Source organism: Trachinotus anak, unplaced genomic scaffold (genome assembly GCF_046630095.1).
Source record: "Trachinotus anak isolate AG129_WGS33_773 ecotype Australia unplaced genomic scaffold, CSIRO_AGI_Tana_v1 ptg000021l, whole genome shotgun sequence".
Taxonomy (NCBI): domain Eukaryota; kingdom Metazoa; phylum Chordata; class Actinopteri; order Carangiformes; family Carangidae; genus Trachinotus; species Trachinotus anak.
In genome coordinates, this window is record NW_027273872.1 from 22,187,714 (window position 1) to 22,202,226 (window position 14,513).

Consider the following 14,513-nt stretch of genomic DNA (forward strand, 5'->3'; position numbering starts at 1 on the left):
AGCAAAACCAAAATGATTTTCAATCTGGTCTAAATTAAACCAGTTGCGAGGTAACAGTGTGTCCAGGACCACTTGTATCCTTGTTTTGACTCATGAGTCATCTCTCTTTTTTTGGTCTTCTGTCTTAACACACCCATTTCTCCCTCCTCCACCCCTCTCTCTGAGCAGAAGACTCGGTATGAGACGTACATCAGCCTCCTGCAGGCCAAAATCCGTGCCGAGACGGACGACCTTGAGAAGATTGAGGCAAGCGTGATGGGTGGCCTGATCATGGAGGGCGGCCTGGCCGGCCGCGAGTGCCACCTCCGCAAGACACAGTCCTCCCCGTCCATCAGCCAGGCACACGGCGGGCTGAACGGGAGGGCTGCTGAATGCACTGCCCCAGGACAGAGGAGCTGAGGGGAGGGAGGAGGAGCAGAGACCTCAGCCTACAAAGCAACATCCCTCCAAGCCAAACTAGCTTAATCCTCCCAACTCCTTACTGGGTTTTTTGTTAGTGTTTTGTGTTTTGGGCTCCTCCATTCCTCCTGTTGTACTTACAGTAAGAGAGCGGGCAGCAACAGGAGAAATGTCCATCACTGTCCTTCCCAGAATTTATCAACCGTGGTGATAAGTTTCTGTCCTTGAGCAATAGATGGAGAGGATGAAGAGCCCACCCTTGATACCCAACAAGCGACCCTGCCAAACCTCAGTTCTTTGAACTTTTATTATTGCACATTAAAATGATCATAACTGTGATCACAGCATTATCAGTATTATTTTGAAAACTCAGAGCGATGCAGTTGTCTTTAGTTGAAACTTGTTTTTAGTTATGAGCAGAAGTTTGATTAATTTGTAATGTATTAGTTTAAGGCCAGGAAGAGAACAAAGAAAGAGACTCAGACTGCTTTGCCTCTGTCCTCTCTGTTTTGTCCTTGTCAGACAGTGACGTGATATGGACACGGTGGAGATGGTACTACTGTAGCATTTTGGCCTTTTTTTTTTCCACTCATGTTAACACACCCAGCCGCTCACAAGCGTGTGTATGGACCTACAGCATGGGTGGAGTGTGGTGTGTGAAGATACAACATATCTGTCCTGGAGTTACACAAACTCTCAAAAGAACTCCTCAGAAGGATCAAGTCCCTGCCATGTATAGCATATTTATTTATTTATTTAATTATCCTTTATTCACCCCAGTGAGGGTTTACACAGAGTGGACATGCTCTTTTTCAGCAGTTTCCTTCTGGACATTCATACTGTTACATATATCCCCATGCATAAAGGAGCTGCCAAGTGAAACCATGGTTTTAATTGTTCACTGAGCTTCTCCACCAGAGAAACTGGAGGTTGAGTGCCTTACTCAAGGGCACCTCGACACTTGCTGTTGAGGGATTTTGAGAGTGTTACACTCTCACTTGTCAGAGAGATCACAAGTCTGCTTCTGTGAATTCTGAGCTGCCGCTACCCCAAATACTGACATGTACTCAATTATTCTGTTTGTTTTTAACAACTGAAAAAAAAAGGATAACAGGATGTGACTGAATGAAAGCACTGTGCCATTTACCCCACAAACGACTCCTCTTGTGTCATGACTGAGTGCACTGAGCCGATAGAGCTGATACGTTTATGGTTGGGTGTGAGGTTTCTGGAGATTGAAATGAAGGGCAGAACAGGAAAGTGTGGGTGGGAGGTATACAGTATGAGTGGGTCAGCTGGTGTGTGTGTGTGTGTGTGTGTGTGTGTGTGTGTGTGTGTGTGTGTGGCATGCTTTTTAAAGTGGTTCCAGTTAAGATGTTGAAGCTGTAGGCAACAGGGAGAAGAAGTAAATATAGCAGGGTCATGTCTTTGTATGAAGAATTTATTGAGCATGTTTGGTGAGAAATAATCCAAAGGCCTTTCTGCTGAATAAGACTGCCATCACAATCAGGCCTGGATCTCTCAAAAGCATCTTCAGCACAAAGGCGGCCGTCATCCTTGTGAAAAAAGCTGGACATTTAAAATCTAACCAATCCCTGCTCATTTAAAACATGTTACATGGACCTATTATAGCTTGTTTGGCCTTGTATTGGGCATTTACCAGTGCTGGTGTATTCCTTCCACTGAAGTCATTCCCATCAGACGGAGATGTTTTTCAGAAAGCAGGCTCTGGCCTATCTTAGACAGAGACTGGCTGAGTGGAGAGTGTAGCAGCAGGACTGCTCATGCTTAGTGTACTAAAGTCAAGGAACCTGTCAGTATACTGGAAAGGAGAGGGGAACCGCAGCAAAACAAGTCCACCAGCAGAGTAGCCATCAAAACACCCTCCACATGGGTGAGGAGGAGGAGGAGGAGAGACTTGTTTTCTAAGAAGAGACTGGTTTGGTTTTCTTAGTAAGACCATCTCTACCAGCCAAGGACAGGGAAAATGAACATCCAGCACACATTTTTCCAAACAGGAACACAATATATTAAGCCTGTTTCTTGTGGAACGAGGAATTGTGTAATGTTCTGAGGAAGTGGGGATGTGGTGGTAGGGGTGGTGGTACTGCTATTTGTGAGCACCTTAATTGATCCTTGCCTACCCAAACACACACACACACTCAAACACACACAATTTTCTTCTTTCTAGATACTTTGCTTGTGACACAACTGTAGATCAGTGAGCTTAGTGCCCCCGCACTCAGCCTCAATGTGGCACAGAAGCATGTTGACATAACCAGAGCTGTGGATCGACAGTAAGAATAATCATATCTTTGGCTCTGGACACAGCGCTTCTGCTGCTTCTTATATCATTTTAATAGTGACTGATGGGATCTGAGATCCTTTTGAGACTTGGCTGGAAACCTGGAATCACAGCTGGAATCCTGGAATTGGATCCTTGTACAGACCAAAATGCTGAAACGGAGCTGAGTTTTGAGAGAGGAAGTACCATTTTATAAAGCTGTATTGATAGGATAAAACTGCTTTCTTACAGGGAGACTTCCCCTTATAGTCACTTTGGCTGTTGTGCTAACCATTGTTTCCCAATGTTTTAGGGTAGGCCTGTGCTGTAATATAGGATTGTGACAAAAAAAATTTGTTGATTGTTATGTTTTATTTAAAAAATGACAACTTCGGCACTTTGATGTCAGCAATGGATCTTTTTGTTTGTTTTGTTTGTATATCTGAACTGTTTTTGACAGGATGCTCATACTATGTAAAGGACATATTTACTGAATATTTAGTCTGTGCTTCATAAAGTAAGCTTTTATACAGATGATTGTGGCTCTGATTTATTAAGATTGTCAGTTCTGTACTGAAAAGGGTTTGTTAGCCTGGGGGCCATAGACATCGAACATTGTGTAGTATGACTTTGTGAAGTATTTTGAACAAATTCTGTTCAGAATCTAGCACTATACACCACCGGTAAGTACATTTATTAAAGATGCCTGCAGTTAAGAGCTAAGTTAGCCCATTAGTCAAATCCAGAATCAAGCAGCTGTTGACTAGACCAAAGTTTTGTAAGTGTGCAAGTAATAGCCACAGACAATAAACTGTGAGTTTGAAAAACCATACATTGTTGTTGTAGAGTTCACCTTTACACTGTGTAACTCAGCGGAGAGCTGCAACCCACAAAAGAAAAACAAGACTAACAAAACAGGCCTTGTATGATGTTGGATGTGTTACAGCATACATTATGTATCATGTCAGAACACATCAACTACATTAAATTCAAAATAGCATTTGAGAGTCTGCTCTGTGACACCATTTAAAAACCCTGCCCAGTGTGATATTATAGCTATCATACCTATTGTGATATGAATACATGTTTACCAGTGTAGCACTGGTATATCGTCTGTGAAACAGTGCATGGAACGGCATTACAGTAAAACACAGTGCTGCATCGTGGCCTTATTTTCTTTTAATGCATCAAATCTAAAGTTAAAAGGCACTGCTTTCTCTACCACATAAATCTTTCCCTCAGGTGTCTTGGAGTATTTCTCCTGCATCAGCAGACATGTTGAAGAACTTCAGCTACAGCATCTGAGAAATGCTGATTGCATTTGTAAACTTATGTCATGATACTGACTGCTGATACATCCCACAGTGTCACAGTAGAAATTTGTTTGTACTTTGAGAGCTGCTTTGACTGTCAAACGACAAATGTATACTCATATAAAACCAAAATGTTGTCACTTATTTTGTTATCACTAAGTCACTAAGTGAGCTGAATTCATTCTCAGCCTAGGCATCTTTGAATTGGTAACGTCACATAAACACATTTCATGCAACTATGGACAATGTCAAGCCTTTTGAGTGTGGTAACTATACACTTTAACATTATATCAGAAGGATGTCCTATTTAACATATTAGTGTAGCTCAGGCCATAATAATATTCTACTTCAGAAACATTTCCGTCAATGTAATTTGTCCATATTTGAAACCAACATTTTTCTTTGTCAGTCTTTTCCCTGCAAATACTGGTGATGTTACTAATTTGTTACGGGCTCTGTAGTGTGGGGTCCACCCTGATATTCACCACGGATTACCTTTGTTGGAAAAGGTTCAATAATGAGCATTCTTGAAATTAACACCACTCCATATCTTACAGAAAATAGGCAGCAATTTGTTCTGGGGACAAGAAAAACTCCACACGGCACAGTAGAGGTGGCCCTTGTGACATATGAGGGTAATATATAGCTTGTTTGTCATGGAAAAGCTTTAAAAAAGAAGTAGCATAGCACCATGTTTTTCCCGGAGAGAACATTTGAAAAAGTGGGTTACTGTTACTTTAAGAGAGTGTTGCATTATGGGTTGTTTGTAGCTGGGGTCGTAGTGTTGCTAGGGTAGCCAGTTATTAGTTATCCATATGCTGTGTGTTATCTGATTAAAGTTTGATGCCAGTCAGGAAACTGGGCCAGCCTGTAAGCCTTTTTCACAGCAGATGTTTTGACTTTTCATAGCACAGGTGCTACTAATGACACTAATGATGCCTCTGTTCTGTTTAATTGCCCCAGTAAAGTGTGACTGCAGGCGTCGACTGCAACTGAACCAGCTAAATGAAACGCAGACGTAATTGATTTCATTAGTAACACCTGTGCTGCTCTGCTTTGTCATGTCAAAATGGCTGTTGCAACCCTGCATTCATATGGTGTCGGAATAGTAAGAAAAATAAGTTTCATGGGAAAAATGTACGTGAACGCCCACTCAAAACGATTCACAAAGCCGAGATTTTGGTACGTGATTTGCCGAGTTGTGACGTCATCTACGCAGAAACATGGCGGACGGAAGTAAATATTTTGGAAATACTTAATAACTTAATAACTTCTAACAGTGCAAATTCCCATCTTGCCAATCAGTTTTGTTAACAATTAATTTGTAATGTGGTAGTATATTGTGGCCCTTAGTTGCTGCCCATGTAGACTGACCTAGATTAGTTAGAAAAGATTTTCTGTAGCAGTTACCGAAGTGACACAAAAGGTGGAAACAGCTATCAACATGAACGTTTTAATGCTCTTAGCAATAAAATACAGCACATTTTCTGTGTGGCGGCCATGTTTCCACATTCCTAGTTAAAACCACATGAACATACTGAAGTCGGAATAAGGACTTTCCAGCTCAAAAATTTGGGGCCATGTGAGGAGCAGGTGAACTGCAGCATTTTAAAAAAAAGAGCCATAACTAAAAACTTTGGCAATCTCGAAACAGCTGCATCATCTGGTTATAGCTGATTCTCAATGACAAGGAAAAAGGTAAGATTTTTTCAATACATTTTTTAGTTAGGTGTTTTGTATTTATTGTCTTAACTATTGTATTTTTATTTAAATGTGATGCAGTGTAGAGGCCTGCCTTGTTTGATTTAATTGTTTAAAGTGTGCCAACCACAAAAAGGTGGCGAAACATTAGGTTTATGACATGTCTTATGGTGAAACTGAGGGCAACTTTACATATTGTGGATAATAAAGTTTTTGTATTCATACTCATATTTGTAAAAGTCTAAAAGTACATGTTCAGAAAGGTTTTGTGTTTTTAGTCAGTGCTATCTTAAATACTTTTATTTATCTATCTTTTTATTTATTTATTTATCCATTACCTTGAGATACCAAAATGAAGTGTTGGCTAGTTTGGCATCTTGCTATTTTGCTATTTTTTTTTTTAAACAGTGAGTCTTCAGCAACATTTAATGTAACGTGTAATGCAATTTAATGTTTTTTTTTGTTAAGTTCCCACTGTGTTTAAAGGGGAAAGTGAGCACAATATGCTTATGCTCTTTAAGCTTTTCAAATAACCCCAGCTACATTATAATGATATGAGACCTCCTTAAGCTTAAACTTGATGTAACACATGACCACAAAAAAGCCCAAACAATACAAAAAGGAGTGACGATGTGTTACAAATGAAACAGATCTTCATGTACATTACTACTATGCTATTGCCAGTGTATTAATTGAAGGGTTAAATTTAGATCGGCCTATGTGTCAGTCTGTGAAACCTGTATTTAACAGTAGTTCAGAAATAATTATTTCTACAAAACATATCTGTTAATTTCAGTGTTTAATTAATAAATCGAAATAACATTGTATCATAGTTAAAATTTAACTTTAGCTCTGAATCATTTTTAAAAAAGACCCGAATCTGTTCCCACAACTCCCACTGTTTCTAACATCACTGCCCATCTGCTTCTTGTAACATTTGGAGAACAATATCAGATAATTTAATGTGTGGTCCCATCACTTTTATTGCTTTTGATGCGCTTATCCATTGCCTACTACAGACTGAAAAATCCTCACCTGGCTGGTGATAGTCTGTCAACAGCCTATTCCTCCTTACCGGCAACAATATGGCAGTGTTTCTTTTATTTCCACATGGAGGTCGGATGCAAATGTCAGGAACACTGCATAAAATCTGCTCTTTGTATCCATCGGCTGTAGCTACCCTCCTGTTATGTCTGTACATTTCTTATTCAGTAATATATAAAAGAAGCTTTCCAAGGACACATTTTCAGACACATCCTCTAAAACTTGAAATGACTGCAGACGGCAGCAGTGATAAATTAAATAAGCTCATATAATTAACATCTCATTCATATAAATGTGCGTCATAGATAATAATCAATATACTTACACTGTGTATTGTTTCCGTCATTAGGAATGGATCTTGTAACATTATGTAATATTCAGTCAATAGATACTGTTTATTTTTACTTATTGACCCCAGCCCTGCTAACTGTATAACGGCATGACTGTACAGTGTTGAGACAGTTGTGCAGAGACAGGGACATGTGGAATGACTTTTTATTGCGCGATTAGTCATTTTTCAGACAACAAGGCTCCCCCAACATTAAAACAAACAGCAATGTACAAAACAGCACACCTTTTTTGCCATCAACGGAAATTTAATAAGGTAGTGAGAGTACATAACAGAAAGTAATGAAGTGTAAGGACGCGAGTTATGATGATGTTGAGATGTATAGGATGAGCTTGATGTCAAAGCCAAAGTAAGCACCATCGTCATGTAGTCAGGAAAGGCCATATTTCAGTAAGAAATATTCTAGAAGGGGTGAGGAGAGGTTAAACATGATACAAGAGGGTTGTTATCACAGTTTTCAGACATTTTACCAACTAAAAAAAAGAACAATATCGGTGTAGCACTACTTTATCATGCAATTTACTTTAGTAAACCTTCTGACACACAGACAAAATATACTTCAATAAGTAGAACTCAATACATCTCTGTCCAGCAATAGTCACAAAGCCTGTAATTTATACTCTTTGAATGTGAGATCCCTATCAAAAATAATATGCAGATTTTTATTTTTCTTAATATATCTAAAGTGCAAGTATTTATCCATTTTATTCAATGCTTTCTGTAAGTATAAAATACAAAGGAAAAAAACAGCAATATGTTTTTCCTGTTTACATGTTATATTTTTCTGAAAGGAGGAGCATCATATATAACAAACCATATATATATATATATATATACACACACACACGCCACAGATAAAATATTTTTGAAAGATACAACATATTATCTCATATGGGGATGGTAAAGGGATTTAGACCAAACTGTGACATGGGATATGTTCATTGTGCATTGACCCCACCCCTTTAATTCCAGGATCCATTTCCCAACATCTTCAAAACATTTGAAAGAACGTCTTTATAAGTTTACACAACAGTAGCCTATACAGTCTGCAAACATGATGGACCCTACTACTCGGTGTGTGCAAACAGAAGACGTGCTGAATGAGCTCCTCTGTCAGTGTGATGAGTCATATAGTGCTTGGCTTTGACCAGAGGCTGCGATTGGCTGTATGATTAACTAGGAACTCTGAATGGCCAATGAAAGACTACAACACTGGAACCAGAAACGGAGCAGATTTGGTTGTCTGGAACACCTTAATGGAAGTTCAGTCTGTCTTCAGTCAGTACTCGTACAGTTTGGTAGAGGCTGGTAGCCACCACCCACATTTTGTTTGTGGAAGTTTGCTGTTAGAAGTTGTGTATCTCCCTGCTCAAGATGGGAGGAACAAGCAGACAAAGCACTTACAGCTGGAACCATCGTGGCAGTCCGACTTTGAATACACACAACATGAAGCTAGTAGCTAGTCTGCAATTGAATTTGTCTTCTATTTCCATCAGTTGAAATTTGTAAGGAATGATCTGGTCACCTTAAGCAACAGGTTATTTGAGCAACAAAAATAAGCTCTTTTAAATAAAATTTGACAAAATGAACACTGCAGTAATAACAGACAAAGGGCAGGATAACATGATGATTAAGGACTGCTACGATAGCTACCACTGTAAAGTAAATCAAAACATCACTCCTGTCAGTGCTAATAGCTTCAGTGCACCATCACCTGTGCACTGAACTTAGCCAGAGCCACTGAGGACAGCACACAGCTACACCACTGACACTTCATACAGAAAGCAAGATGAAAAACATCTGCCTACCATTTTGCATTTGAGTCCCAGGAATGGATGACCGTGTAATGTGGGCACAACATGGCTGCAAGGTCGCCCCAGGTTTTACTGTGACACTGGATGAGCTCTCATGAACTGAGAAATCAAATTTGATCACACTGTTTTCGGCAAAACCACAAGTGCCCGTCTCCCCCGTAACTCCGATAGAGCTACGACCCAAAGTGGACGTGTCATGTTTCACAACAGAATAATTCTGCACTAAAACACAACTGACCCAGTAGCACTTGGCGATTACAGTCTGTAACAAAGCAAGACCATACGTCTTTTACTCTTAAAAACAACAAAAAAAAAATGTGCGTTTCACAGAGTGAGGCAATCACAAAGTGAACTCTATGAGCAGGTTCAAGCTCTCCTTATATTTGGCCGATAGAGAAAAAGAAAGAGAGAAAGGAAGTGCTGTATTTCCAGTCTTCATGTAGCATGAGCCTCCTGGAGGCCTAAATTAAATTAAGCTAAAGCTAGAACACTTTGGGGAATAATTGCTGTACCGCAACAGAGTCCATTCTCATGATGAACTCAGGATGAACTCAGATTGACCTCAGATGTGCTTTGCTGGGCACATAGTCATAGGTGGCTTGTACGTGTGTTTAATGGAAATTGACTTTTTATAATTCACAGCCCAGTGTGATTAAATATAATCATCTGCAAGAGGGGGGGAGAGATTTCCTGTTCGTCTCCAAAACTGAGAGAAAAGTCCTAACTGGATCTGTCTGACAGCTGGGTCAGTAGGTCGTGGTAGATGCTGCTGGTAAGCTCCTACGGTGCAGTGCCAGGCTTCATCAGGCCTTTCACCAACACTCAGAGACAGACCTGGGCCAAAAAGTCCTGCGTAGAACAGATGGGATTTTCTGGAACATTTTTCTTGGCTCTGTTGCCACAGCCATAACCAATCAAACACAGATCAAACAGGGATTCAATAAAACTTCTGATACCTTTTCAGCCCAGATGTGCTTTGGGGAATTCTGCTTTAGCCTAGCCTCAGCTACCCCACATGTCTGCGAGACTCAGGCTATAACTACATTAACAGCTTTTATCCAGCTGAGGCCTCTAGCTGCAATCCACGCAGTCTGTGTTTCCCTTCATGCCAGCTAGGTGGCACGCCACTCTGACTGGGCCTGTGACCGGGCTCAGGGATATTAGCTGTTGTAGGCCAACCTGCTTTAAATAAAGCTGAGAGGAGAACTAACTAATTCGAAGCATATTGCTTGTTAACTGACACTTCAATGTAAGTCTAGAGGTCAATCAGGTCGAAAAGAAGGGATGGACTGTGTGTCTGAAAGAAGCATTCGGACATGTTTATGCTCTGTGGACAACGAGCCGGGGGCCTTTCTTACGCATTGAATCCAGAGAGAGGGATTGTAATCCTCATTGTAAAAACAACAAACTCCTCTGTCCTTTGGGTCTGCTGCGGCTGATCACTATCGCCTAGCTCAAATGAAACCATAGACAAGCCAAAGTCAAATCGTAGTTCACCTGTCCTGCAATCGGCAGTCCCAGGCGAGAGAGGGGTCGCACTCAGGCTCCAAAAACACAGTTTCCTGGCTTCTGAAGACAGGAGGCCTTGTGCAGTTCTAGACACCATTCAAAATACTTTAGAGGCCTCCCAAACACTCAGATAGCAACAAGAGGCCTCAACAGGGGGAGTCTGTGTGTCTGGGTGTGTGTGTGTGTGTGTGTGTGTGTGTGTGTGTGTGTGTGTGTGTCAGCCACCCCTGGACCCAAGCTCCAAGATACTATTCAGCTTCAGTGTAGGCCACTGCAGAGGGACTGACATGGAGACAGTTAACGGTTGCTGACTGTCTGTGTTGCATGTGTGTGTTACGGGAGAAACGAGGAGGAAAAAGGTTTTCTCTGGGGTGACTCCATAGGGGGACGTAAAACACCCGAACTAGTCTATGCGCACTGAGAGACGGACAAGGCAGCCTACTGGTTTACAGAACGTGACAGGAAAAATACCTCACTACTGGTGTGACTTTTTTTTCACTCTGAGCAAGTGCTTGAGAAGAAAGACTTCACATTTCGGAAATATAATGCAGATGCATCAACCTCATCGTCATGCTTTCAAATATCTACTGATCACATAGCCTATACATTTTTTCGTCTTTTAATAGTCTATACACGTGATACAATGCCGCGATTGGCACGTACACAATATTGCACACTAAGATGAAATGTCCTACACTAGTCAGTAGCTTCCTCTCTGCCTGGGAGGGAGAAACCTGACACGTTTCGGACAACATAATGTGGAGAGAAAAACTTTGACGAAAAAAGAAAAAAAGCATCAGAATAACAATAATGCAAAAGTGACATATTCTGAGCGGCGAGGCCCCCAAGGAGCGATCAAGGGGCTGTAGCACCATAAAGAGATAGATACTGCCTCGGCCCTGCACTGATGGGCCTCTACATCCACTGGACTGCACTCAGACTGACTGCATGGGACCGGCCGGCTGGCCTGCCTGGCTGGCTGACTGCCTGGCTCTTTAACAGCATCCATCTCAGCTCTGACGAATAGCCTCATCCAGCCGCTCCTGATTTTGTTTTTTGTTGTTGCTGTTTTTTTTTAACATCATGGTGCATATGGTGTGCAAAGCCACCTGTAACATCTCCAGATGAATCTCCATGCTGACACCAAGTGCTGCCACAGGCGGTACATCCTAGGTCGCTTCCTGATCCAGGGAGACACATCTCTACTCTGTGAGAGGCCACCCAGCCAGGTGTGCTGCTAGGGATTCTGGGCTCCAGGGTACCATAACGCACTGAGGCCCCCACCTGTTTCCAAAGTGTGCATACAGCAGCACTTCATCTCTCGGAAGGGCCTGCTCCGGCTTGGAGCCATGTTTCTCCCCACTACCACTGTTACCACCATTGGCCCCCCCAGGCTCCCAGTGGCCTTTCAGCTTACTTTTGGTGTTGCCACCCATGCTCCATGCACTGCAGGGGTGTAAATCCTGCAGCCCTGGTGAGTATATTTCTGCCTACATAACAGCACTCGTAAATGAAAACGTACAGCGGTCGAGGTCACAGACCATCCACGTGAGGACACGTAAACGAGTGGAGTGTATAAGGCACGGGTCGTAATGACGTCAGAGAGGATGCGTTGCCTCGCCGCGCGCTGCGCTGACGCGTCTTTTTGTTGTTTTATTTTTTTGTTGTTTTTTTGTTTGTTTTTTGTTTTTTTGTTTACGCGCCTTGCGAGCCCACAAGTGGGCCTTATCCTTTTGCATCCCCCACCCCCCCCCAGAGGAAAAAACAACAAAGTAACAAAGAAAAAACTTTACCCACAGAAAACGTGGGTATCTTAATAAGGATTTTTTTACAGCTGATTCACAAAATCATAATTAGTACATCTAAGTTAGCACTTTTTTTCCTTTAAGTTTATATGGACATGGTGCAAGAGGGTTGATATTCAATATAGTAGCTCAGAGATAGATTTATCCCATTTGTTTGAGGTGCACAAAATAGGCTATTTATTTTTGAGTCTCAACCTCTCCATAATGGCATGATAGAAATGCTTTCATCAGCCTGTTAAGTTTTAGGCCAAATTAAAGACAATAGCCTACTTTGCCAAATTTCTTTTCAAAACATGAGCCTACACGCATGCTGACAGGTGTTTACAGGCCTGTAGTGCTGCGGTCTGCGAATCATACACTTTGAGAGCGCTTTCATATTTATTCTGCGTACCTTTATAATAAACTATACATCTTGTATCAGATTTGGTTTCATAAAGTCCATAATATATTCTCTTTGTGCTGATGTCAAATATTCGTTCTACATGAAGACTGTCATTTAATATAATAGACCTCTGGTTTTATTTTTGATTAAATTTTAGTATATTACCAGTTTGAAAACATTTAAACATTTTTTTTCGAAATAGCTTTGATGTGTGCAAAATCTTTCGTTTATAGAGATATAAACACTCTGTTCATTGTCATTTAAATCAAGTAGGAAACAGTTCATATCTTACAGTTCAATCCTTGATAGCAGCGGCTTACTGTTACAATGGTGGTAAGTGGGGTGACATCCAGTAAAATGAGCGAGGAGACAGCAGAGGTGCTGCCATGTCTGTGGAGGTTGTGTGTGTGTGGGGTGATTCCCTTGGAAATTCTCTCTCTATTTTACAGTTAAAAGTCTGGTTTTCTCTCATAGTTCAGTTGTTTCATTTCTGCTCTCCCAAAATCCGCGTCAGTCATCGTCGCCGTCATCTCCGCCGTGCGGGCCCTCAGGTAGCAGTTCGGAGGCCCGTTTCTCTCTACTCCTCTCCTGGATCTTCCTCATCTCGTCCGCGTATTTACAGAAGGTGTTGCCGAATTTGGACCAGACTTTGCACGGAACTGTAATGGAGTTCCGGTACGTGGGCTTCACCTCGCTGACCCGCATGAAGACCCCGTACTTATTGGAGCCCACGTCAAAGAAGAAGCGCTTGTTGTCGACCGTGAGCGAGGTGCCCTCCGGGAGCTCCGCCGGCTCCTCATCCACGCCGTAGTCGTCGATGAGTTTGGCCAAAGCGTCGCGGAACTCAATGAGACCCTGCGCCGGCAAAGCGATGGTCTGGCCTTGCGCGCTTCCCAATCCGGGCCCCCGATTAACGGTCTGTCGGATCCTCAGGAACCGCCCCCTCTGGTTCTCTTTCAGATCCATGTAATATTTTCGATTCTCCCGAACCAGGAATTCGCTCTTGAGCGCCCGCCGGGGCTCATCCTGCACAATGTCCGGGTTGGTCGGGCCCAGCTGGGCGTAATGTTCGATAAAGTCCCCGAGATAATCGCGGAACTCCACGGCAACCGACATGGAGAGAGTGAGGCGGCTCTTGTTTCCCCCAGCCCCGACCTCGGCTATCTTTAGGAAGCGGCCTTTCACATTCTGCTTCACGTCAAGGTAGAAGCGCTTGTTCTGGATGTCGACGCGCTTGGAGGCGAGCTCCTCGGTGTCATGCTGCAGCCGGGATATGGCGCCCATCGCACCCGGGGGCAGCGAGCCGGGGCCTGCGGTGGGCCCTCCGTGGTCACTGCCACTGTCTCTGTCCGCCATGATGCTGCCTCCCTGCTTTACCTTCCACCGTCTCCCTCTGCCTGCTGCAACCTCGACTGCCCGTCAAACCACTCCGCCGCTCTATCGCGAGAGGAGAGAGGAGAAGAGGATGAAAAAATGAAAGTAACTGTAGTTAGTGTTACTGTAGTACTCCGAGCAGGCTGCGTTCAAGACACCCGCGATGTTTCTGCAGCGTTAGACAGAAGGTTCACTTCAGCCTCTGGTATAGCAGTATATTGCAACTGAAAGTTAACCCCCCAGCCCACACCCACCCCCCCCGTGAGCCTAAAACACTGCAGTGCTAACATCAACAATCAACATAGATAGATAGATGGATAGATATATAGATAGACAGATAGATAGATGGATAGATAGATATACATGAAAGTAAAGACACCTGTCTACAAAGCAATAAAAGGGCAGAGCAGGAACTTAGTCACACCTGATGGGTATTGGTTTGGGGGTTTTCAGCACCACGGACAGCGAACCCGGAAGCCCCTGTGGAAGGAGACAGAGCAGGGAGCAAGAGACATTTGTGAATGAACAGTAGATGATGT

The 14,513-nt window shown here is 42.6% G+C and overlaps 3 protein-coding genes across 6 annotated transcripts in view; 2 read left to right on the forward strand and 1 right to left on the reverse strand.

Annotated features, from left to right (window-relative positions):
* psd2 (pleckstrin and Sec7 domain containing 2) overlaps positions 1-3,218 on the forward strand; it is a 44,284-nt gene extending 41,066 nt beyond the window's left edge. For all 3 annotated transcript variants that reach the window (XM_071457164.1, XM_071457167.1, XM_071457165.1), the window contains exon 15: positions 169-3,218. In XM_071457164.1, coding sequence (XP_071313265.1) covers positions 169-399 — 231 coding nt within the window. In that variant the 3' untranslated portion in view covers positions 400-3,218. The remainder of the gene's footprint in view (positions 1-168) is intronic.
* Positions 3,219-3,357: 139 nt separating this feature from the next.
* LOC139605576 (pro-neuregulin-2, membrane-bound isoform-like) overlaps positions 3,358-14,513 on the forward strand; it is a 69,763-nt gene continuing 58,607 nt past the window's right edge. Inside the window, exons 1-2 of one of the 2 annotated variants that reach the window (XM_071457174.1) lie at positions 3,358-4,910; positions 5,651-5,694. The gene's annotated coding sequence lies outside the window, so the exon portion shown is untranslated. The remainder of the gene's footprint in view (positions 4,911-5,650; positions 5,695-14,513) is intronic. The other variant, XM_071457173.1, reaches the window with a different exon arrangement.
* Positions 12,154-14,051, reverse strand: purab (purine-rich element binding protein Ab). The gene has a single exon (XM_071457194.1). It carries the CDS (start codon positions 13,954-13,956, stop codon positions 13,111-13,113), a length of 846 nt encoding a protein of 281 aa, XP_071313295.1. The 5' UTR covers positions 13,957-14,051; the 3' UTR covers positions 12,154-13,110.

Excerpts from the sequence above, each read along its gene's own strand:
- purab (XM_071457194.1), bottom strand. The coding sequence starts at position 13,956 with ATGGCGGACAGAGACAGTGGCAGTGACCACGGAGGGCCCACCGCAGGC.